The sequence below is a fragment of the Haliotis asinina genome, chromosome 9 (genome assembly GCF_037392515.1).
Source record: "Haliotis asinina isolate JCU_RB_2024 chromosome 9, JCU_Hal_asi_v2, whole genome shotgun sequence".
Taxonomy (NCBI): Eukaryota; Metazoa; Mollusca; class Gastropoda; order Lepetellida; family Haliotidae; genus Haliotis; species Haliotis asinina.
The window spans coordinates 36,997,071-37,024,147 of NC_090288.1; the positions used below are offsets into that span (position 1 = coordinate 36,997,071).

General features: G+C 36.5%; 1 protein-coding gene across 1 annotated transcript in view; it reads right to left on the reverse strand.

Moving 5' to 3' along the window:
* Window positions 1-1,936: 1,936 nt before the first annotated feature.
* Window positions 1,937-27,077, reverse strand: part of LOC137296881 (G-protein coupled receptor dmsr-1-like) — an 83,266-nt gene continuing 58,125 nt past the window's right edge. The window contains exon 2 of the mRNA XM_067828763.1: window positions 1,937-6,848. Coding sequence (XP_067684864.1) covers window positions 4,355-5,533 — 1,179 coding nt within the window. The 5' untranslated portion in view covers window positions 5,534-6,848 and the 3' untranslated portion in view covers window positions 1,937-4,354. The remainder of the gene's footprint in view (window positions 6,849-27,077) is intronic.

Consider the following 27,077-nt stretch of genomic DNA (forward strand, 5'->3'; position numbering starts at 1 on the left):
GTTATGTAGATTGATGCTCTTGACATTGATCACTGTATTGTCTGGTCCCAATATGGTTAGTTACGGGGCCTTATTGTCTGGTTCCAATATGGTTAGTTACTGGACAAGGCCCCAATTTTGTTACAGTTAATAATTTGCCTAATACTAGACCTTGGAGCAAAACCCTCAATAATACCAAGACTTTGGTTTGGACTACACTTTGCAGCAAATCCTTTCACATGTACTATACCTTGGAGAACAGTTGTCTATAAGGACAAGGCCTTGCATCAGAGTCCTCTATATGAACAAGACCTAGGAGCAAAGCCTTCTATAAGAACCACACCTTGGAGCCAAGCTTCCTGTAAGGACAAGATCTTAGAGTGAAGCCCTCTGTCAGGATCAAACCTTTGAGTAAAGCCAACTGTAAGCATCACAACTTGGAACATATTTCTGCTGTAAGGACCAGGGCCTCATTTCGCAAAGCTCTCATAAGGCTAAGGTCTTGTAACTTTTCTCGTAGCATTTGTACCAGGCATACTGTAACATAGGAGGTGCAAAGGCTATGAGAAAAGTTACGAGACCTTAGCCTTACGAGAGTTTTGTGAAACGGGGCCCAGATCATGGAACACCACATTCAGTTAAGGATCAGACCATAGCATAACCCCACGTAAATGGATTGCCAGAATTCATTGCCACAGTTTCAAATGGTTCCCAGCTCTCTATAGTTGTTTTTAAGTTACTTGTTTGGAATTGATGGTGAGACTCAGTGAATTGTTGGCATGTGATTGTATCCTATTGGCATGGAACATTTATAGTGAAGTCTTTGAATGACATTCAGAAGTAATGCGCAAAAAGCAGTAAATATATGAGGAACACAACATTCCAGAGCATATTCTTACTCCCCCATCAGGTGATAGAGAGAAAAATGCTACAGACAGAAGGTCCTGGTTGTCTAGCTGCTGGAAAAGGTGATGTCTATGCTGGCTTTGTTCTTCATGAGACTGTGTGATAGCTGATGGGGGCCTAATTGACTCTGATAATTGATGAATGTCTCTCAACAAATGTAAATGAGTCAAGAAATTCACTGTGATGCCTTTTATAAGCCTATAATCTACAATATCTAGCATCATTGCAGGATGTGGTCTGACCATAGGGAAAAGTCATTCTCATCAGTTTTCCTCAGAGCATGTTGTGTTTACATGGCCTGTTCCAACTGTTTGTCTTCGGATCAACAGTTTGTTCACCTGATGACAGTATAACAATACACTCCTTAAAGTCATGTTCATCATGAAGGTACAGCTTCAGCATTCATAATGTTGACCACTGGTTTATCGATTCAAGATCCTGTATACAATATTCTGAGATACACCCCATGAAGGTCCAGTTTAGAATATTGATCTTCAGTAATCTGCGCTTGTCTTAGGAGGTGACTAACAGGATCAAGTGGTCAGGCTTGCTGGTTGACGTATGTCATCAGTTCCCAACTGCACAGAATTGTGCTCATGCTGTCGATCACTGGATTGTCTGATCAAGGTTTACAAGACACAAAACTAAACTAACTCACTCACTCGCTCCTCTGAGATACAATGGAAGCTAGCTCTTTTCATTCTAACAAACATAATGTGAGTCTTGACAGCAGGACTATTTCATCACAACACTGAAAAGTTGATCATTATTCTCAGACAACTCCACTATATGTTGAGATCAATGTACTTTTTGATCTCTATTCCAATAAATCTATTTTTAGCTGCTGCACAGTCCGTTTTTTATATCTTCTCTAAATGAAGGGTAATCAGAGTCATATTTTGGGAAAACCTAGAAATAGAATCAGATAGGAATTTGTAAAAACCTCATAGCTGTGATCTTGTTGTTGTAACGTGGCCAACAAAAAGAAGATTTGCTTCAGGAAATAACACTGATTATGAGAAAGGAATGAAAAAAAGGAGGACAGTTCTGACATTTTAAATTAGTTTAATAACTGTCACATAACAAATTAAACTTGAGCTCAGTTATGTCAAAAAGCCATGTTTGTACAAAGCTGATACATTTTTGTGACAAAAAGTACAATAGCAAGCAAACAACTAAATATGTTATTAACAATGAACTGTACAATATAACATTAGGCAATATCACATCTCGATAAACAATTTCCAACATCATTTCGGAGTATTTTTCAAATAAACTTGATGTATTCCTTCACTTGCAAATTCAGGCCTATTTTGTTTAATTTTATTTGTACTTCGAAAAATAATTTGAATATTAATAAGAAAATATGCATGTTGTGTATAGAATATGAACACATATTTAAATATGGCTTGTCTTTACTTTTATCACTGACAGAAATGTTTGTAGTGAGTTATATGTATGATATTTGTTCACTAGGAATGGAATGTGGTCCATTTTGCTAACAGTGGGACCAATAGCAGTATCAATAGCACGTTGATAGCATCTTCTATATTTCAAATATATATGCTTGCTCAAGGGTTGACTGTTGCAAATAGATATTTAGGGAAAAACAATCAGAATCAATGCTTTTCATCAGGCATGTTCCTGTATTTGGTATTCTTCCTTCAGGTATTTTATGTTTTCTTGATTTGTTTATTGTTTACAAAACAAACAATGAATCATGTATGACCGGGTATTTACAGTGTTATTGTGGGTAGTTTTTATATATCTTGAAACAACTTGGAGAATTCATTAGCAAGAATCCAATTTGAAACCTTACGAAAAGTAAAGACAGCATATATTTGTGTGAAATTTTTACCAGTTACTGATCCCATTGCATTTTAATTATTTTAAATGAATATTTCTCATTGCGGTCTTGTTCACTTATGCAAAATAGGTTGTTTGTTTGTGTGTAATACTTTTTGATGGTATATTCCTTGTATATGGTTGGTGTACTATTCTTTTTGGTGATTTCTGTTTTGAAACATTTTTGTGAATTTGCATTCAAAAACTGTCATAATTTCAGTAATTTGGTTCAGTAAATTATACTTTGGTGGGGTTTTTTTGCAAATGAGGGAATACCATTCTTCTCTGTCACCTGAATATTATGTATATATTGCATAATAAATCATGCATTTATATATATGCATAATGTTCAGCATCTTTGAAAAACAAAATAAAAACATAATGTACAACCCATGAAATGCCAGTATGCCACTGGTTCTTGTAAGTCACTGTTTAAGGCAAAAATGTTTGGTAGCATGTTTGCATGACCTTGAGAAGGGGTCAAGGCCCAAGGTCACAAAACATGCTGTTGGCCTTGAACAAAGTCACTAACAAGTCTGTTTTTACAGGAAAACATACATCATCCTCACAAATGGCGCATTCATTTTGAACTATCTCAAAACATTTTATTATGACCTGACAAGTCAAAACGCTTGCTTCTATCGCCATGGAGATACACGAGTTTGCATATGGCTCTTTGGTCTCTTCAAGCCATGGCTAGATAAAATAATCTACAGGACTGTTCCACAAGAACAATCATACTGAAGCTTAAATAAGGCAACCATTATCCTAAAGTAAATATATCACATCTGACACCATTCCTTCTGCACACCAAAAGTTCATATTTGGTTATGCATAACCTTTGCACTGTTCCATGTCATCACAGGTATAGAATCCTTCAGAAACTTTGCCATCACAATGCAGACAGTTTGCAGACAGCTTCTTCCCAAGCTCTGTACATAGATACTGTTCATTTTGTCTTGAAGAACATTGTGACTGTTTCATGTCACAAGACAAACATTTGGAAATCTTTCAATCTGGATGAGATGAATATCAACTGAAATTATCAAGATAAAGGTCATCACACCACATCTTTCAGTAGCTTAGGAACATTTTGGTATTTCCAGTAGTTTTAGTTCTAAATGCAAATCCTGCCAGCAGGATTTACCAAAGCTTTTCTTTGTCCTATTGTGACAAAGTGTTCTTGTTCTTCTGTTCCTGCACATGAACTCTTTCCATGCTGATATTGTCTGACATCAGAATGTCTCACCATTATCAGTTATGAAGATGTTTTTCTTCGCGAAATTTTCCATTCATGACACCATGTAATTTACAGTCAAACATGCTTCAGCAGGTCGCGTTGTGTTAATATTGAATAATACATTTGTAGGTAAGCATAGGATGACTGCAACAAGAATACCCCTGAAGTGAGAGATCTCCAACAACAAAATCTCATAGCTTGGGGATCTGTCCCATGAAGATCAATATTTATTTTTGAAGATCTCTCACCACACTCAATCAGCACAAGTAAGAGGCACTAAATGTTTTACCCAATGGAGTGTGCATTCTCATATATTCATGTGAAGTGTATCAGTTCAGCTGCGTTTCAGGAGTGTTGAATCTTCACAAGAGTCTGGCCTCGTCACTATACCATGGTGGTGTCCGTCTTTACGACGCTGTAGGTTGCCCCGTTTTGCTTGTGGTATTTACTGAAGAAGTTTTTGTTCTTACCAATGAAGAGGTTCTTGAAGGTGTTCCTGAACTGCTGACTCATGATACAGTAGAGGATGAAGTTGACGGCGCTGTTGATGAGAACCAGAATGTCCATCAGGTCCCCCAGTGTAACATACACATCCCACAGTTCGTTACTCATAGATCCTATTAGGGCCAGGATTCCTTGAGGCAGTTCTGTTATAACAAAAAACATCACAACGGCCACCAACATGACCGTTGTGCGGTTGTGCTCATTGGATTGATGGTCATGATCAGATGCCCGGCTCACTTTCCCTAGGAGTCGAGCGCGGCGTCTTTTCGCCTGCTGCATAGCCAGGATGAGCAAGGTGCTTAGGAATACCAGTAAGATGCAAGGGAGGATTTTAATAACCACTCCATAGAGCCACTTCACAAAGGATGTATACCAGACATGCTTACTGGCAAATTCCGTTTCCAAAATCCAGTAGCATGAAGTAGAATTAGAGTATGCTGTACTTATATCCACTACCTGGTATATAACATAGTTTGGACAGCAGACAATGATGGTAACTATTACAATTAAGCCGACTGTCAGTTTGGCTCGTTGCGCACTGCATAGTGTCATGGCTTTGGATGGGATGCAAACAAATATATACCTGAACACTGCTAGTGCTACTGTCAACCACATGGCCATGTTGTGACACGTGACGATGAATAGGTTGTGGAACAGAATGAAGTACATCCACTCCTTTGGGTGTTTCGCCTCATCACAGTTAGGTTGGCTGATGATGTACAAGTATGTTGCCATGATTGGGTACGTGCTCATCGTAAGCATGTCCGCTATTGCCAGTGCCGTGAGGATATAGTTAGTTGGTGATAACATATGCTTGCGCGTGAGGACAATTATATTCAAGGCATTGGATATAATTCCAAATATACATACAGCTATACTGAGGTAGCCATGAATCCTTCCGTATGTGGTGCCAAATTTCTGGATTGGCGACGGAGTGGTGGCTGTTAATATTTGTGTCACGGTCTCTGTCATGTCAATCACCACACTGGGTTTGAGAATGTCAGAGCCATTCAACATGGGTAAATGCCCACTTTGGTAACCAATTGAATTTGCAGACATTTTGAAGTTGAATTGGTGTCCTTTTTTGCAGATTATAAATCCAACCGTAACTGCATTTGCGGCAATGAAAAATTGTTGGATTCAGATCCAAAAATATGTTTCAAAACAAAACTCACTTTCAAAATGAATGTATTTTGAATCCAGAACAAACAAAATTTCTCCAGCTAGAGTTTGTCTATCAAGTTTTGGGGGATAAATTTCACTTGACTCCCTCCTGGAAAAAGAAAAGAGTGATCGGATGGGAGTTCACACAGTGAGATAAACCACATTCCCTAATACGAAAGCATAAGATAATAACTTACAACAACTCCAAGCTAAATGCAAAAACAGATCTAATTCTATGAAGTGGCTTTGACTCCAGTTCACATGATGAAAGGCACAACAAGCTTGCTTCCATGACCAATAAACAAAATTCAACTGATGAAGTTAGGACGTGTCATTCAGTTTCTCAAGCTGCTGTCTACCAATTGCCACCCAGCTAAATCCATGAATGGTTGGCTGAGGCTCCAAGAGTGGAGCCTGCATCAGTGTCTTTCCCTTCAATTTTCATCATCTTCTCAAAACTAGAAATTGCTGATTAGCTGTTGAATAATGGTACTATAGTCTCTTCAAGCTGTGGGGTGGGATTTACACAAGCTCCACCTGGTAGATTAAGGACGAATTTAATCGTCTTTTGGAAGACAGATTTAATTTTGCTGAAAGTTATATTCCCAGTCACTGCATTGTGAGGCTTGTTTTTGTGAAAGTTTTGTAAGGTCTGAATCTTGTTTGATTTGTAGTTACTTCTTTGGTGTCTTTGATTCTGATGAATTATGAAGATGGTTGACGCCACTTATTCACTTGATTAAACCCTTCAATTCTCACACATAATTATGTTCAAGTCCTTCGATCCTTTCTGTCTCACAAACTACATTTAGTGGAAATGCAAAATGGTTTAGGATCCCGTTTTCTTGAGGACAAATTAATCAAGTTCTGAGCAGTTATCAGATGTAACACTAGAAATGTCCATCAAGTGGGAAACTTGGCATTCCTCGGTTAACGGGCAGAATTACAACCTGGATGGTAAAGTCCACGACAGAACATCCTTCTTGTTCTTCCAGAATAATACAGCACACACAAGGTCACAATCTGACACGTATTCAGAGAGAAAGTTTCGAAATAGGTGAACCTTTTGACTTTCTGTCTTTGTATTGATCGATCCCGTGCTTGATAATTATTTCCACCAGTCGGTATAATCCCTGTACTTTAAGTCACAGTTCTGCAAAAGTGTTGGTCACCATGAGCAATCAGCTTGCATACTGGTTGTGGTTTAAGTCTGAAAAAACAAGATGAGAGTGTGTTATTCATGGGCTCAGCACACCAAAAAATACTGTTATTAAAACAAACAAAATTGACATTGAGGATTTCTTGTCTAAATTGGAGTCAGGAATTCTTGAATGTTTTGAAAAAGAGGGACTTCAAAATGATCTGTGAGTTGTATTGATTTACAAATAATTATTCCTGATCATTTTTTTAAAGAGTTTGTGAGGTTTTCAATGTCATATAGAGCTTGCTAATTATGATGAGCTGGAATACCTAATGGTAACAAATTAAACACTCCAAGTGCTTTCTAGGTCTTCAACCAGTTCACAATTTTGCTGTGTTGGATAAAAAATCTTTAATAAACCAATTCTTTTAACTGGAAATCCTAATTATAAGACTATGAATTAAATGAGTGAGTGAGGATGGTTTTATGCAACATTTCATCAGTATCATGGCAGGGAACACTAGAAATGGGTTTCACATTTTGTACCCATGTGGGGAATAGAACCTAGGTCTTCAGCATGATGAACCAATGATTTAACCACTGAGCTACTGCACTGCTCCTCAATGAGATGAAGCAGTAAAAGTGCCTCTTTAGTCCACAGTAGGTGTCAAACAACCCTTTTGCAGACATCATTGAAATAATGGTGTTTAAACTAACAGGACATCATCAAACGACTGACAGGTAACCTGTAGGGGACAAGTTCCTAACTCAAGATGAACTTTTTGATATTACTGTCAGAAATATTTCTGCAAAGCTATGGATTAAAAGTCAGCATGCATTACTCCATGTTGAAATGTGAGGAAATTTTCTATTTAAAAAAAGTACCTCAAATGAGCCTCTTTGACACATATATTAACCTTTACTGAACCACCATGCCAAGAAGACACGTCTCTCATTTCATGCGGACAGGCTCTTATAACTGTAATTCTGCATCAGTATTTTACATTTGTCAGTGTCATTTTCTTTCTTATAGCTCAAAGAAATAGTCTAAACATTTGTGGTGTCATGTTTTAATCGGTCTTGAATGGGTGGAAATAGTCCTCATTCCTTCTCACAACCTAGACAATGTCAGAAAATATTTCCATTGTTGGCTTGATGAGTGAGATTTCATGTGTTTTTCACCTAGTTTGTTGTATGATTCATTCGATCATGTAAGTAAACAACAGATTCCAGCACAGGTTGATCACTGTTACAGCAAGAATATCATTGAGGTTAAAAATTGAATATTAAACCCAACTTTAGAGATTTGTGCTGAACAGACATAGATAGTGAAAAGTTTGGTTGGAATTTTTTTTACAATATTTGTTGTAAATATATACAATTAAGATATGGGTGATATAATGAATGACCATTTGTGTTTGACAAATTGTTTTTGAACATGTTTAGTGTCAAACCAATGTTCACAGAAAATTGCTTTACATTCAGTGGTATACAAATTTCTTGTCTTTCTAATAGGTTTTCTATGAATTGTATTTACTGCTAATGTTGACTGTTACAAAACCAGTTGAAAATATGTAAGACCTTATGTCATGATCAGTTAGCAGGGGTTACAAGATCCCACCGCCCGACAGCCAAGACAAGTCAGGTTTCATTTTGGGCAATCAAATAATGGTATCTTACATGTCTGTGGTCTACTAGATAATTTCCACTTACGGTTTCAAACTGCAAATAATCTTGGATATAATTTCATATCTGCTCATAATTAAGCTATTAAAATTTGCAATAATAATAAAGTAGAGCTGACAGAGAGTGAAATTATCACTCTTCGATGAATAGTCCAGTAAACATTAACATTAAACATTATGTCATAAAATCAGGGCAAGTGGAAAATTAGTCAGGACAAGTTACTTTCTTGAAGTCACTTGCCCTGTAGCAAGTGGCTTTTAACATATTTTTTAACCCCTGGTGAGTAATATTGGATTCCATATCTACAAATAAAGTGAAATAGAGACAATCATGAGTCACAGGTGGCAGGCAATGCTGAAGATCACTTCCTTTTCATAGTAAGATGGAAGATGATGTGAGGAGATGGTGAAGCAATGGGAACATGATGTAGGGTAATGAGGAGATGGTGAAGCAATGTGAAGATGGTGTGTGGTAATGAGAAGATGGTGAAGCAATGGGAAGATGATGTAGGTAATGAGAAGATGGTGAAGCTATGGGAAGATGATGTGTGATAATGAGAAAATAGTGAAACAATGGGAAGATGATGTAGGTTAATGTGAAGATGGTGATGGTGAAACAATGGGAAGATTATCTGCAGCATATTCCTCACTTGGATGTACTTTAGAGTTAAATTTACAGGCATTATACTGATCTGCATAGGACATTTGTCTTCAACACTTATGATTTTTTCTAATATTGAGCATTAAGTTCAGTATTTCATGATCCCTTACTTTTCTCAAGTATATATCAATATGTCTTTGAGTATATATCAATAGTTTAGCTAGACTGCTAAGTAGATAATCTCTCTAGGACTATAATAACTGTGACTTCATAGACAGTCATAATTCAGCTAGTTCATACATAAAAGATTTTGCAAGGCTGCAGACAATTCCACTATAGGTTCATGGAGAAGTGGTTAAAAGGCCTCTGGATAGATATTCAAACAAGGTTTATGCATAAAGGATTTATCTTGGGGCATTGACAGATGGTTTGAGTGCAGATCATGTGGTTAGTCTGAAAGATGGATAATTGTTGCCTAAGGTCAATTTGTAGATAGTCTTAAAAGGTTGGTAGGTGCGTGAAGAAGTATGTTGCAGGACTGGATGGATGACTCTTTTGGGTCTCTTTCATAATCTGCTGATGTTCGAGTTAAAACTGTTCCTGTAAAGCCGCTGATATCCTAACTCAAACTCACACAGAGACGACAACGCTGCACTCAGATCACTTAGAGGTGCAAATGGAACTAGAACATCTTTCGCCTGGTCGGAACTGGAGATGGAATGTTGCAGAAAGTTCTGTCTCACAAACATGTCTCCTACCCCCAAGCTTCTGAAGCCCTGTTCCCCTTTCCGCCACATTCTGTTCTCCCCAACCCCACAAAACAAGCAGTGAAATGTATTTATGTGGAGTCTGACTCAGCAACCATTAAACAGGGACATTTGTTTTCCGAAGAGCAGTCTGCATTTTGATTAACACTTGTTTTGTACTTCAGATATATTAAGCAAATGTTAGCTCAACCTCAGTCTGGTGGATTTACTTCATCTGATTTTTTTATGTTTTTTGTATTTCACAAAATAGAAAAAAAATACACGAATCTTCTGTTTTTTTTACCTTTTGAATGCACATTGCCTAGGATCAACAAACAATCTTTTCTTTTCTATCACCGCTAGTCTGGATGGTGAGTGCTGCCAGCAGTGTAGGACATACCTACACTTTAACACCTGGTGTCATCATAATTTAATAATCTGTACATTTTTTGGACAGTCTTTAGCCTAAGTAGTCCACTGAATCTCACCATTGTAGAAAGAGAGAGACAGAAAGTAATTTGCTTATTTTCTGATATTGTTTTCTCATGAAATATTTTTACAACATTTTAAATTATGTTGTTCTGCACTTCTTAAGTGCTGTCTCAACCCTGGGTTGTAATGATCGATATGTTTATATAATTATCACTTTATATGCCAAGAAATTTGTAAGTATCGAATTAGTGGTGACAAATATAGACTGTTTTTGTGCCCAGTGTCACAGATCAGATGAAGGTAAATGATGTTGGTTGTGGAGAGGAGGAGGAGGATTGTGTCAGGTAGATTGATTCCTCTGAGTTTCTGGAGCTTGGGAATTTATACAGACAAGCTTGTTCCCCGGGCCGTAGTGCTAGTAATCCTGTCTACTTTGGCAAGAGACTGTGTTTGAAATATACCACTGTGAGTAAAGCTGTACTGACTGTTAACATGGCTTCAAGGCACAGGTTTGCTTTCTCCTTTAGGAGCTGAAAATTAATTTCTGGTGCAGAAATATCCATTAACAAAGATTACAATATGGTTTTGCATGGTTTGTGGTATTTGAGGTAAAATTTAAGTTATAATTACCTTATTATATGAGTTTGAATTTGCCAAACAAATAAATATCAGAATAATCATCTGGATTCAATTGTATATTATTGTTAAGTGACATTTAGAAGCTGAACAAAAAATGATGGAGTTTTAACTTCACGTGATATCAACCTTCAAATAACCAGTTTTAGCTTCTTACATTTGTTTCATTTGAAATTTAAAATCCCAGCCACCCATGAAGATCAAGATACACCGATCCATGATGTCAGAGGATCTCCAGATCAAGCTGACTGTCCTGGTTGACATGCATCACAATGCTGATGAGACTAATCATTGGATTGTGTGGTCCAAACTCAATTATTCACAAAATCCCAGCCACCCATGAAGATCAAGATACACCGATCCATGATGTCAGAGGATCTCCAGATCAAGCTGACTGTCCTGGTTGACATGCATCACAATGCTGATGAGGCTAATCATTGGATTGTGTGGTCCAAACTCAATTATTCACAAAATGATGCCTCATAGCTGGAGTATTGCTGAGTGTGTCGTTGAACAACAGACAAACAACAAAAAATTCCAACCCATCCAAGCATTATTCTGTCTGAGAAAGCTATTTTCTGACTTTCTGGTTCTCTTCATGCTCATGAATAAATTACAAAAAGCATGCAAATCTCAGCTACATGTTGTCCTACTACTCCATTATGTAACCATTGTGTTTCATAATAAATGTTTAGCTGTTCTTCCCTCATCCAGCCTTTCACTGTCATGGCTTTCAATAGCCTTGCAATGATCAAGATGAACGATGCCATGAAGTTACTTTTATTGCTTAAACATGTAGAGCATCCACAACGGATGAGTACCCACATGTCTTTGGTTTCCACTGGAATGGCATCTGAAATACATTCGTCTTCTCCATGTCAGGTTCAAGTGTCATGACTTTGAATACTTGTGCAGTAAGTCAGTGTTAAAGGTAATCATTTGGAGTTTACAGCCTGGTGATAAGAATTGAAAGCATGGCTGGGAATAGATGAATTCAAGCTGTTAGATCAGCAGGACTTTACTGCCTTCTTTTAACACACCCACCTTGAGAAATTTGCAGTATATTTGCATTTCAGGCAGTCATTTGGATTTTAGAGCTCCTAATGTTTGGAGCATGGTTGAGTGAGTGAGTTGGATTTAATGTTGCTTTTAACAAAATTCCAGTTATATCATGGCGCTACAGTTTCATGCAGCGAAACTTATTCGTAAATTGCTTCAAACTGAGACACATTATCATAGAAATTGGGATGACTTTGACCCACGTTAGCTTCCTGAACTGCCCAAGGGACACAACTCTTCAAAGAAAACGTGAGGATATATTATAAATGAGTTTATACTGCTTTTAGCAATATTACAGTAAGGAACACTAGGAATGGACTCCACACTTTGCTCCCATGTGGGGAACTGAACCTAGGATTTCACCATAACAAGCAAATGCTTTAACCACTAGACTATTTTATATAAATAAAATTGTTTATATATATTTATTTTATATATATATATCCTGTTTTATATATATCTTAGATTCTGGAATGCTTTTGAGTTCCACATGTACTGTAAATATATATGTAAGTAATGTTCCACACCTCCAAACGTTTTGATTATATGTTGAAATAGTGTAAATGAATGGTTAACTGGAAGGCACTGATGACACCAGGTGTTTGCATAAGGTTAGTTATTCCCTGCACAATCACTGCAGGAAACTGTCTTTGAGTAACGTGGTACAAAACCTCCCAGGTGCTTGCTAAATGATGAAAACGATTTGAACTGCTGGTGTATAAATGCAGTGTTATGCAACTGTCATGCCACAGAATGTTTTTGCCATAACATACACTGGAGTGTAATAAGGTGTCGTTTGTCAACATGAGAAAGGTTTCGTTACATGGTTGTATCATAGCAACAGTAATTATTTTGACCAAAGGAAATCTTCTAAAACTTCTGGAAATGGGAATGTTTTGTGCCTGGTAATAGTGTTACGTCATCATTTTGGTTTTCTTGTGTCTCCAGATCTTTGAAGTCTGAGCGCCATGTTGATATTGTCTGTCTGTATGTCATCACCAAATGAATGGACAGATAAGTCTGTTTGTTATGTCGCTTAATGCTTGAACATGGAGAAGGTGTGTGATAAAGGATTCTACAAATGATATAAAGATATGTGTGATATCGAGAAGTGAGTGATTTAGCATGATACTATATTACATTTGCTAAAATGTCATGTATATGATTTGATATGCCATTATATATGATGTACAAGCTGATCTTTGACATATGATATATAGGATATGACGTGAGACGATGATATGATGTATTATGATATGGTATGATACTATTTCCGATGTGAGAACATATATGATACGACATGACATGACATGGTACCATCTGATATCATATGATCTAATATGACGTGATACAGCATTATATGGTATGATATGACTCCATGATATTATACTACTTTATATCATGAGTAGTATGATGTGTGTTTTATACTATAGGCCTGAGGCCTTTCAGTATTGAAATAAATAAACTACTATTGATTTGATAAAGGATTCACGGTTTGATCTTTGTTTGATGGTCTTGTGACATGATGACCTTAATAAGACATGCAGTTATCCTGTCTTGATAAGTTTGAGTTGTCTGTCCTTCAACAAATAGGTTGGTCTTAAAACTATTATTTTTGAACTCTTTGTATTTCCTTTACCCATGAGACTTGGTGATCAAATAAAGAAGTTAGTGTTTAGGCCAATTTTATGTCTTGCTTTACAGATTTTTGGTGTAAAAAAAAAAGTGGAAGTAGGAAGGAAATTGTCTTCTTTTTTTTTTAATTTAAAAAAGTAATATCTTTTATTGCTAAACTTTGGCATCGTATGAACTGTATATGGGCAATATATGGGGGGGATTGTTTTTGCAAGTTCAAAACATTATTAAATTATTTATATTTTGAAGATTTTCTATCAGTCAGCGAGATTTAAGTACGATAAATTTGCGTTTGAATGCCCTTGAATAAACACTTTCATTTACACAATTTACAGTAACCTGTTTAAAAATGGAATTCATGTATATTTTAATGAAACATATCTTTTTATGATTAGATAATCAGAAATAAATACACAGAAAAGTAGATAAATGTTATGAAAGCTTTACAGACAAAGAATGAGTCATAGTAAAGTGATTGTGGTAGAAAAAGGATAATATAAGGTTAACTGTACCAATTATTTCTCACAGATTCTGAATAACAAATGAGAAAATGGAGACATGATAATAACATTACCTGCACTGAAAAAAAGAGCCTTTACCCATACTCTTAATATTTCAGAAGTAAAAAAAGTTATAAATGTGCTTTAGATGATAAAGATGTAACAGAATTAGAATTTGTAAATTAGTGTTTAATGAAATCCAGGCAAAACCTTAAAAATAATGCCATGTGAGAGCTTAATGGCAATGTTATTGATGAAGAGTAAATGTTTCTGGATGCAAAAAATAATCTTGTTAGGATAGCGTATGGTGAAATATTGCCTGTTAACCTAGAAAATGTGTTGCTTTTCCACAAATAGTCATGTAAAGGAGGACATTTTTTTAACTATAAATTGTTACAACCACATTTATTTCTGGAGTTGAAAACATATTTGAAAAGTGAAGATTGCACCCAGTTCATGTTCTAGACATGATGTTTCAGAGATAAATTATCAGAGGAATTTGATACGCCATGGATAAATTGTCACAAGACGTTGAATTAGACATGTCCTGGGGTTTTCTTACAAGTTATTCATTTTTTTTTTGTTTGAAAAGGGTTGAAAAAAAAGTCATGGACCAAGCATCACTTGGAGGGTCATTGACACGATGTTCCATGGAGGAATTATCAGTGGACATTGATGAATGGGTGAGTTAGAATCTTCCCGTGAATACAATCAATCTTTTTACACTGCTTTATCAATACACCTTCACCTCAATATAGAATCTATCACACTCCATGTTGACACCAATTAGTCGTGTTATTTGTTAAAAATAAAAAAGATAAATCTGTGGTCTTGTTCAGTTTAACTAAAAATTGCACAAGGGTTTTAAAGACCACCAATCATCAAAGCCTGGCATTGTCAGAGTTTGGTCAGAAATTTTATTCTGACATTGACTTGAGTGGGTTTAATAGGCTGAAAATACATGGAAAATTGATTATAATGTAAAAACTGTTATTTTTATTTCCTTCAAAGCGAGTTGTAACTAAATTTGAAATGCTTTTTCTCAAATGCAGACAAGATCTTTGATGGTCACAGAATGGGGAAGACTAATTGGAAGAAAGGATCCATTTATCAGTTGAGTTTTAATAAGCTTTAGACTGTTTAAAGTTCCATATTTCACCACTGTTATGACTTGTACCCCCATAGGAATCTCATTGACTTTTAGGTTAGAAGTAACAATCAATTGAAATTGACTTTTCTTTGATGTGCAGATGCATTCTTGTAGAGGTAAGCAATACTGAAAGATTAGTATCATATATCAAAGAAATGATAATAAAGAATATTTTTTAAATGTTTGCAAAACGAAATACTGACAGTGAAAAATATAATTACTCATGATACGACCTCTCCGAGTAATAATGCAATCCCATTGTAGAAAGATATCAACATTACTGTCATGTTTCAAAGGCTTGAGATGAACATGAAATTAAATATGAAAAAGCATGTTATCTGTCTTCATCAAAGGTATCAAACAACTATACTATCAAAATATATGTAGCATTGATGTATTTGTCGTATTTCAAAGGCTTTGTGTCTCTGTTGTGTAGGAAGATTGGAAAGGATAATATAACAGCTTTAAGATGAGGAATGCTTTCTTTGATGTACCAATAAAATGCCATTGTTTCTGTAATTTCTCAGAACACTACCTTAAGTCTTACAGTCCACATTCTTGAATTGAAGTTTGTACAATCATAAGCTCCTTCAATGTGAAATATAATTGTACTTTGGGTCAATGAGGGTTTTGTTTGTGCTTTCAAAATCTATTTCAAAGCAGTGTTTCTCTTATTCATTTATGTGATTGGTGGAGGTCTGGATAAAGGAGATCATCAGTGATGGGAGCCCTGGGTGTATCTTGCTAGAGGTTGTTAAGACTGGTAATTGTTGTTGCTATGCCTCGTGGTTGTTAAAAAGAGAATGCTGGCAAAAGGATTGGAGTTTGAATAATGTTAAATGTGCCATGTTTTTTTAATGTGCTAGCATTTTACAACCAGGATCACCCACTCACTCACTCACTCACTCACTCACTCACTCACTCACTCACTCACTCACTCACTCACTCACTCACTCACTCACATGAAAACCTACTTGTCAAAAGCTGTTGTCCAAACTTAAATGAATAAACATGTTTGCGAAAATTACTCTTCATCCTCGCTACTACGTTACCAGAGTTCAAAACAGTCAATCCATTTTGCATAAATGGTTACAGGGTAAAAATACCTACTTGTCAAAAGCTGTTGTCCAAACTTAAATGAATAAACATGTTTGCGAAAAGTACTCTTCGCCGTCTCTGCTACCAGAGTTCAAAACAGTCAACACTTGTTGTATAAATGATAACAGGGTGAAAATACTTTGTGTCCAGCTGTTTATTATATTTACATTACGGAATATCCATGTGGTAATTTCCTGGAGACAACTGTCAACATTTGCATAAGGCGGCCACCTTTATTGTAATATTGTCACCTGAATGACGACCAATAATGGCGCTAACGGATATTGTGGATAACCGGACTGGTTGCAATAAGCAATAGGCACAAAATGTCTATTTCTGGCTATTACGACAATGACATATGAAATACTATTCCCATGGTAACTGTCAGATGTAACATCATTGAATATGGCAACAACAATATGCCAGTGTCATTAACCATTTGATTGGCCAGAGAGTTTCGCAGGCCTCCGCTTTGAATTTTTGTTCAGTTAATGGTTCCTTATTTTGTTTCCTTCTTGTTATTTTGTCACGGAATATGGTGATTATGTTTTTGACATTAATGATAACTGTATCAAATATGGAAGATTAACTGCAAGAAGTGGATGAGAGGAATTTGAATCAGGTGGAATATGGATTCTTGAGGCTATGGTTTCATGTTTTCATCATAATCAACTTGCTGCAGAGCATTGAAAATGGGATTTAAGGAAACATTAAATACTAAACATTCATTGACCACCACCAAAACAACACCACCACCACATCATCGTCATCATCATCGTCATCATCATTGTCATCGTCATCATCATCATCGTCGTCATCATTGTCATCATCAGCATCATCATCATCGTCATCGTCATCATCAGTGGCATTAGCATTAAGGCTGGAATATTATTATCAAACCAACATTGTCATCTTCATCACCACTATTACTGATGTTCCAAACCATATCTTACAACAATCCAGCAGGGCTCATATACCTGCTTGACTTAAATCTCTGGGTATTTACTACCACTATGAAAAACTGGAGCATTGAAAGGGCTGTGAGTAACTGGAGACTCCACTTACCTACACAGAGACCATTCACTTCTTCCAGTTTACCCTACAGCTGGTTCTACTGTTATCAGAACCAGTTGTCTCTTGAAGGAGGTCTCATCACTCTGAGTTAGTTGGAGGAGTTAATTACAGTACTTTTACCACTTTAAGGGTTCTACAGTCATGGACTTGCAGGAACAGAGATTTATCTAGGCTGCCCTCAGGCCAATATTTGGCATCAATTCTGCAGTTAATATAAAATAAACTTCCAAATGAGTGATAACTTTATCAGTTTGTGTTGATATGGTTGTAGAAGTGAGGCATTGTGGGGCTGGTGTCTTATTTATTACAGGACCAGTAAATACATATGAGGAATTAGTGTTAGGTTTACTTCTGAATATTCTTCTTTTTTTTTTTAATTTGGTTGGTTGGTTTTACAGTACTGGGCAATATTCCACCTTGATGGTGGTGGTCTGTAAATAATCTGAACTAGACAATCTAGTGATCAACAGCATGATTCCGTTAGTCAACTCTTACAGCAAGCACTCTTTGCTAAAGACAAATTCTGAGTGTGGCATAAAACTCACTCACTCACTCACTCACTCACTCACTCACTCACTCGGACCTTAATTTGAGTGTCTGTCTTGCGCAGAGGGAAAATTCATATTGAGTCGAACATTAGCCTAGACAGATTAGGTAAGTCAAGATTTCCTCATCTCCTAAAGTAGAATTGTTCTGAAATATTTTAGGAGTTTATTTTCAACTAAATGTCAGTCTGTTCCATCAAAGATGAATATCTTAGTATGCAGGAGCATCTGATCAGATGTTACATTCCAACAAACCAGCAAAACATTAAGATGAAATTCTTATCAAGTGCTATCAACTGACTGTCTTTATTACTGTAATCCTGAACAACCACCAGCTTTTGGTTAGTAATCATTTTGATGGGAAAGACAGTCCTTTTATGCCACATGATCCATTTTTCATCTTATCCTAATCGTGTTCATGAAAATTTTCATTAAATGTGTGAAAATGATCAAACATGGTTTAATTGAACCAAATTGGTTCACAAGCGCCTTGATGAAGAAGTTTTATCAGGTGGCATTACTTTGCAGATTGCAGGCAGGGAGAAATTTACAACTAAGTGCATCACCCTCATTTCATTAATAGCTGTCATATATCTGGAATGGACGACATGCAAAAATAAACTTGAAGACCATCCTACAAGCTGTGGAAAACACTTCTCAAGTAATTTGATGTTTTCTTACCAAAGAAAGGAATTTGCCAAATCACATCTAAAGAAGTGAGTGAAAACATTTTATGGCATCTCATTTCCTAAGTAATTCTCAATAACAATTAGCCTACTTGGACACTGCTGGTCAGTTCAAGGAGACCATGTTTATCACTGCCCAGAGTCATTGGAATCAAACCACTTAAAGTTTTCTACATCAGGCAAGGATGAGTCAGTCTCATCCTAATGCACAAAAGAGCTTTGAAATAAAATTGAAATTCATTTGATGAGGTCTCTTCCTAGTACTAATGGCGCATAGATCGAAATTGGATATGATGTCTTTCGAAGTGAATTTTTGCAGTCAGTTCGCTGGTGTTCTGATTTAAATTTAATGACTGTTTCATGGAAATCACTGAGAACGGTCTCAATGTTTTAGCCTTAAGAAAGTCATACACTGACATTTCAATTCTGTAAATTGAGTTTGATCATCTTTATTGCTTGTGATATCTTACTGGGAAATATATTGTTTGTCTTTCATTTTGTTATACCATAATAAATAATTGGCTGCAATTTGATCAATGCTGCAACTGATTTTCCCCCAATGCAATCGTTTCATTGTATGCAATATGTCATCAAAAGCCATCCTGTGGCATGAGATTTTTATGTTTGAAGGATTTATGTCTTTTCTTATCAAATACCTTGTTTGTCTTATCATATGTCCATGAAGAATGCATAGTTTAAACTCTCAACCGGTTCCGTAACAGAAAAAGACAAACTGTAAGATTGAAAAGAGTACAGAAAAGTTTGTTACTTAATCATAGTGAGGGCAGTACTGCCATAGAATCACAGTAAAGAGTGATACAGATGAAAGTATCATGTCACTTGAGTTCCAACGTGATATTGTCTTGTGTGACAGGCATAGAATGCATAGAATACTTTTATATGTGGTCTCACTGTAGTGGTTGGGTGTGGGGGTGGGGGCCGAGGCAGTGAGGTAGCCCAGCTGTTAAAGCTGTTGCAGAAGACCTCAGTTTGATTCTCCTCATAATACATATTGTGAAGCCCATTTCAGGTGTTCTGTGATGTGATATTGATGGAATAGTGCTAAAAATGGCATAAAAACCCATTCACTCACTCACTCACTCACTCACTCACTCACTCACTCACTCACTCACTCAGGATACACTGCCAACATCAGTATGTGGAACTGCTGTAAGATGATGTGCATATCTACATGACAAAGGGGGTGATAACCTTCCCTACTGACTGATCATAAGATAAAGTGGATCTGCACAGATTGGTATTTTCAGAATGATTCAAACTGCAAGAGCAATCTGCAAAACACTGGCCATTTGTGTGTAAAAGGGCAATAGCAGGATGTTGGTTTGATATTTTCATCCTGACTTTGAGTTTGCAAACAAAGTTGTATGTCAGTTACGTAAATCAATGCTGTCATGATTGTCTGGCTCACAGACCCTGTACCATATTATTTTCCTTTCCTTTCCACCTAATTTTTAGTCTTTTCTATAAATATCCATGAAGGATGTCTAGACTGTCCACAAGTTCATTATCCTGGCACCTTTTTTGAATTTAAACATAGCTGCCTGTTTCTATAAATGCTAAATATTTTAAGAGACCAAGAGTAAGTTGTCCTTCAGGACTTCCGTTTTACTTGAGCATGGATGAACATGAAACTGCTGAAATTAATTTATTCTACTATTTATTTTTTACAAGCTTCCTTATTATGTAAGGGAGCCAAGCTGTTCAATATAAGCCTGAAAGTGATTAAATCTATAAATACCAGCATTGTATAATGTGTTTAGCTAAGCCACTGTAACTTTGATAATGTCATTGACAGCTGATCTGGCACTGTTTACATGAGGATATCAGTTGAAATGTGTATAGTGTTAAACATGAAAGTCAAGAGTTATAGAATAGATTAATTGGCAGTTTATAGAATCCTTTCTTGTATCACAGTCTTCATTTGCTGTTTCTCTCTTGTGGCTAATTCAATCCATCAGGCAGCTGAAGTGCTCAAGTTTTACACATGCATCTTCAAAAAATGTTGTTTCTTTACATATGCATTTTTACATACACATGCATCTTCAAAAAAATGTTGTTTCTTTACATATGCATTTTCACATATATGTTTCACATATGCACTTTCGTGAATGTGTTATACATATGCCTTTCATGTATGTTTTACATATTCACATTCTCATGTGTTTTACAAATGCATCTTAAAAAATGTGTTTTACACATGCACTTTCACATATGTATTTCACAACTGCACTATCATGTATGTGTCTTACATAAGCCCTCCCACACATGTGTTTAAACACGCACCTTCACGTGTGCTTTACACATTCACATTCACTAAAGAATTGAGATGTGCACCTCCAGAAGTGTATATTACTTCTAATTTCTTCTGCTCAAAGTTACAATGCAGATGAAAGAATTAATGTCAAACCCAATAAGACATGTGGGATCTTTAACACATGTTTATTCCAGAAAATTCCTATACCTGTCAATCTTTATGTAACTTCAGTGTATGCTATCACACTTATTGTGAGTCTTGATGGTTGCCATGTGCTCAGCTTCAGCCGTGTTATATACATGAGGCCGACATAATACTGCAGGGAATACACAATCAATGTCGCAGGAGTTGGGGAGAGTCATTAAAGGTAATTTTCAGGTGGGAGATTGCACCATGTGTTACAACGAGATACGCAAAAAATGGCGGCGTCATGAACAGAAGGTTTTAGCATTGGCTCCTTGTTGTTCTTGATGAGCAGCATGGTCTGAGTCCATTGAACAGTTTTGGTGAACAGTTTTGAGGCAGGAATATTTTTAGCTTTGACATTTTCTGTGTGACATTATTCAAGTTCAAGTTCTTATATTTTTTCTAATGGCATGGTTAATTGCTATGCGGAATATTTTAGAAATTTAATTAATAAATGAAAGACACATACTGGATGTTTTATTTGTTCACAGCGTGAAGGAACACATGTCTTAGGTGAACTGTCAGTCCTTGCAAGTTTGATTGAAGTCATTCAATAGATGCTCCACAAGTTCAAATTAGATTTTGTATAAATTTCTAACAGCTATTGATTGTTCTTGTAACACGCATGCAATGTCATAGATTGACACTCACCATGATTATTCCACGCCTTCCCCTGCTTTCATTATTTATTCTGGGTTTGAATTGGTTCTCGGCCTCCTATTCTGGTCATGAGCAGACAGATGGAATGGTTGCTCAGGGACAATGATAATATGTCCTTGCACCATATTTTGTGGATCACTGGTCACAACATCAATCCAGGATCAGGTGGTCAGGCTCCCTGACTTGGTTGACGCATGTCACTGGTTCCCAGTTGAGCAGATCAATGCTCATGCTGTTGATCACTATATTTACAGACATTATTTTTGATATATCGCTGAGTGCAGCATAAAATGAAACTCACTCACAGCAACAATCAATGGATCATCTTGTCTTTAGCTAGTTATTTAACATGAAGCTTAACCCATGATGATGTGGGTTAGAATTGGTCTTCAAAAACCCATGTTTGTCATAAGGAGCAACTAATGGGACCGGTTATTCAGACTGTCTGACTTGGATGACACCTGTCTTTGATGTTGATCACTGGATTGTTTGGTGCAGACTGCTACTATATGACTAGAATATCGCTAAATATTGCAATGTTACCAGAATCAACCATTTTTGACTTGAATATGACTGAAGGTGCCATTAGCAAAGAAACAAACAACTGATCATGAAACAAGGGGACATGATTATGTAACATCTGAATATAAGCCCGGGTACATGATCATCAAGCTGATAATTTGTTAATGGTTTCTTAATAACGATGTGGACATGCAAAACCTCTTCAAGCAAGATCTTTCATGGAATTTGTGTAGTTTTATTTGATCTCAAAGTCTGTAGAATGTCACCCTGTCACAGATTACTTTGGCCCCAGAACTCTGCTGTTGACCTTATTAATGGAATGGCAATGCTTTTGTTCTGATTTGGGATCCTTTCTGTTTAGATTAGATATTGTTTTTCTGGAGCCAGATTTATTTTCTTTTGGTTGACTTTCATCTATGAATTTTAAGCATTAATAGGCAAAGATGTTTAATTCCTTGTTTACTTTTGGGATTCTGTATATTCTACATCAATTTTCAACCCATGAGGTCTGGGTTAGAAGTGGTTTTCAGTAACCCATGCTTGTTATAAGCAGTGACAGTGGCTTGGTTGACACATGCCAGTGTAACCTTATTGTAGATGAGTGCTCTTGCCATTGGTCACAGGATTGTCTGGTCCTGATTTGATTATGTACAGACTGCTATCATATAGTTGACAAACCAATATCCAGTAATCAACTGAACCCTGGAATCTGTTTTGTCAAATAATTGAGATCATGTTGTTTTTGTTTTGACATTTTATAGTTTAGTTTATGATAAGTTCAACTAGTTGGACAGAATATGGTCATCTTTTTCTCACACATTTGTACATTGGTATCGATACTGATCCATAAACACATGCTTGATAGAGTTTCAAACATATGGTAGACTATGCTTTTAGCTGAGATTTGTCATAAGGAATTTTATTGATTGTTTAGAGTCTACAGGATGTTACATGTTTCCAATAACAGTTTCTGGAGTCCCATATAAAGTATAACAGAAGATGATGTGAAAAAATTGAAGTAAATAAGCATGTCTCTTTCCTTGTGTGCCCAAAGCAACGGACATGCATGTCAGTTTTACTGTATGGAAATCCATTACGCTCAACACCCTGGTTCATATGAAGACATTGGCACAAAACTTCTGCTATGAAGAAGTGTCACCAAAAAAGATTGCTGTCTAGACCACATCTCTCCTCAAATGCTTTACCAACAACATCATGATTTTGCCCAAACTTCATGTCTTCCTATTTCGCCAAAGTGAGAAAAATAGATTTAGCTGGCGACAAGAACACCGAAGTATTCTTCCCTCACCGAACCAGATGCATTTGGTGGGAGAGCATCTCATACAGGCGAAGCGCTAACGGCAACTTTTCATCTATCTTACTCATGATTCTCACACTAACGAGATTTCTGAAAGTGCTATTTCACCTACAGAATATCCCTCTCTCGTAATCTCCCAAGGCATGTGGTGAGGATTAAACTTCTCCACTTCCTTCCTCAACCATCTCAACCAATTTTATTTTTGAATCCTTTAAAAAAACATGGCGAGAGATACACAGACAGTATGTGTCTTATACATAGTCTGGCATGTGTGGTTTAACAAAACAATTTGGAACATGTATATGTGTCAGGTTTTGAGGAGCAGTGTGATGGTGCTGTTGCTGATGCTGATGCAGAGGTTGACGGATGTTGCATATGTGCAGGTGCTGGGATTACTTCCGTGGTATTATGGGCTAATTAAATGTTGTATTTTCACAAAAAAATCTATGCTTGTTTTTTAGCCTGTATTCATTTCCGATGTTGAGATGATGAATTTCGTGGATGAGACTGGTTTGAAATTTGTCACTGAATGTATTAAAACAGGTTAATGTAGAAAATTTGTCCTTATAAGTTTTGTAATTACAATGTATATACATTACATATCTACAGACAAATTCAGCTTCATAAACAGGTCTGTTTCATTATCACAGATTTATAAGTGTCAGTGAATTGAAATATCTTGTTGGAAACATTTGTCAAAAGTATCATGCCATGGCCAGAAAATAACCAGTCTAGATTATACACCAATGTAGACTCCAGTGGGCGTCAGTGGGAAAATAGAGGTGATAATTATATACATGAATCACTGAAAATCAGTGATAACACAAGATAAAGCTTGTGTATACTGTCAGCGGCAAAGCCACCGATATAATTTACATAACAAAGTGTCTATTTATTTGTTGCCAGACATGGCCTGTGTGGACAAACCATCTTGCTAAATAAGTAACCATGGTGAGGTATTTTTCTATACCGGAAATTAATGCTCATATTATCAAAGAAAACTTCTGAATCAGGAAAGTATGTCTGTGAAAGTTTGAGGAGTTTGCTTGTAGCAATATTCCATCAGGAATAGATGAATTCTAGCCGATCAGTAGTACTCTACTTCCTTCTTTTAACACACACACCTTGAAAAGTTTGTGGTATGTTTGCCTTTGAGGCAATCATTTGGATTTTAGAGGTTCCAAAATTTGGAGCATGGTTGAGTGAGTGAGTTGGGTTTAATGTTGCTTTTAACAGAATTCAAGTTATATCATGGCGCTACAAACTGAGAAACATCCGAGAAATTGAATGACTTCAACCCACATTGTTAGCTTCCTGAACTGCTAAGGGAGACAACTCTTCAAAGAAATCATGGGGATATTTTATATATGACTCTAACTTTACGCCGCTTTTAGCATTATTTTAACAGGAAACATTAGAACATTGACTTCAACCATTGTACCCATGTGAGGGAATTTAACATAGGTGTTTGGCATGACGAGCACACACTTTAAGCACTACCGTACCACTCCAGCATTTTGATCATTTAAAACCTTAGAATGATTGTCTGAGAATAAAAGTCACAAAAGCCTTTTTTCAGCCTCTGACAGTTGTAGGATTGTGACACACTGTGGACATGTCTTTATGAATCATGTTTAGATAGTGATGATTACAGGTTTTTCACATAATAAATTGTCCAGTTTTATTCATCTGTGACAAACATGGTGTCTAATGGAATTTTGGCTCGTATCACACTTTGACTTGCCTCTGCATGTGTTTGTGATGGTGTACTTAGGGAAGCGGGATATGAACATCTTTTCATGAACACCTGGCATCACTCATATTTTAAAGCATTTCATAGACAAATTCTTGTAATATAGTCAGAATCAATCAACACTTAAAGTAATTTCTTTGGAAACTAATTTGTACAGTTCATTTTTTTGTGTTTGTTATAGGAATAGAATAATTATGGTAGCACTGTTGAGATTCCGACATACAGGACCAACCCCAGTGAGGCTCTGGCAGCCCTTGAACACAACAAGGAGTCAGATGTCCATCTCTGGATTGTGCCATTCTCTGTTAGAAAGGTTAGCGATCTGAGTTGTTGTTTGATCACAAGACCACATGGCCCACAGCTCTCACTGACCATCCTGTTCCCCAGACAACTGACTTCAGCCAAACAGTGACCTTTTCTTGGCCAGTCATGTAGAAGAGGGATAGTTAAGGTCATATTCACAGGCTATAAATATGGGTATGGAAAATGGGACAAGCAAAGGACTTGCTAGTAATGCAGATTAATGAACTCTTGGCTGCTCTCAGAGAAGAGTGTGTGCGAAAATCAAAGAATTTTGTTGTCTTGTATCTGCTATTCATGCATATTAATGAATGCTTGGATGCTCTTCAAGAAGAGTGTGTACAAAAACTGAATAATTTCTTTAAATGACTCTGAGATATTGTATAGATGTGGAAGTGTTTTGTTGCTTTTATTTATTTTCCAGTAAACTGATTTTTGATGATTTGTTACACAATGCAAATTTACAGAGGTACAAATTCTTCTTTATCTACAATTTATTCAACATGTTTTGAAAAAAATGTAGACTATATTGAAGAGTTATGTTTGCATATACCATCAGTGACCACAGTTAAGAAAATCAATAATGGACTGTTAACTTAAACAGCCATATATGTCGTCAGGGAAATATGGAAACACTTTTTACAGCTATTGAGTCCCACCCAAGTAACTTTTTAATGTGAACTGACAGAGTGCATGCCACAAATCATTCTTGCTTTTATAAATGGAAAAACATCGAATTTGTCCACATATAATCAGTAGATTGATCACAGTCGCTAGTCATTTCCTCTTCTTAATAAAAACAAATGTTTTGGAGCTATCTTCAGTGCTGAGCCAATCCTTACCAGACAAACAAGGTGTGTTGGGCAGTCGTTTATTTCACATGTGTTCTTCATGAGCAGTCTCACAATCCCAGATATGTACTGTCAAATTCTTGATCATCAATAACCCATCCCTATGCACACACCATATTTGTTCTGTTAACATTCCAGAACAGTGCTAATGTTGCTTTTCTCCCATGCCAAATGTTAGAGCTTGGTTCTGAAAGAGGCACTATGGTCGATGCTCTGTGGCAGTGTTCTAATGTACGTCCTGAGGCATCTCTACATGTCTCTATACATCATAATGAACTGCTAGATTGGACCAGACCAATGTTTTTTCTTGTTTTACAGATTTTTGTTCTCAGAGGAGTGAGTGAGTATGTCTTGGCAATATTCAAACAATATGACAGTGTGGGACACAAGAAATTGGCTTCACACATTGTACCAATGTGGGAAATTAGACTTTGGGCCTTTTGCATGAAGACCGAATGCTTTAACCACTAGGCTACCCTAGTATATATTGATAAAGTGTAATCGGGGCAACAACAACAACAAAAAATCTAATAGTTTACATTTTTGGCCAAAAAAAAACCATTAGAATTTTATTTTTTGAGCAGGG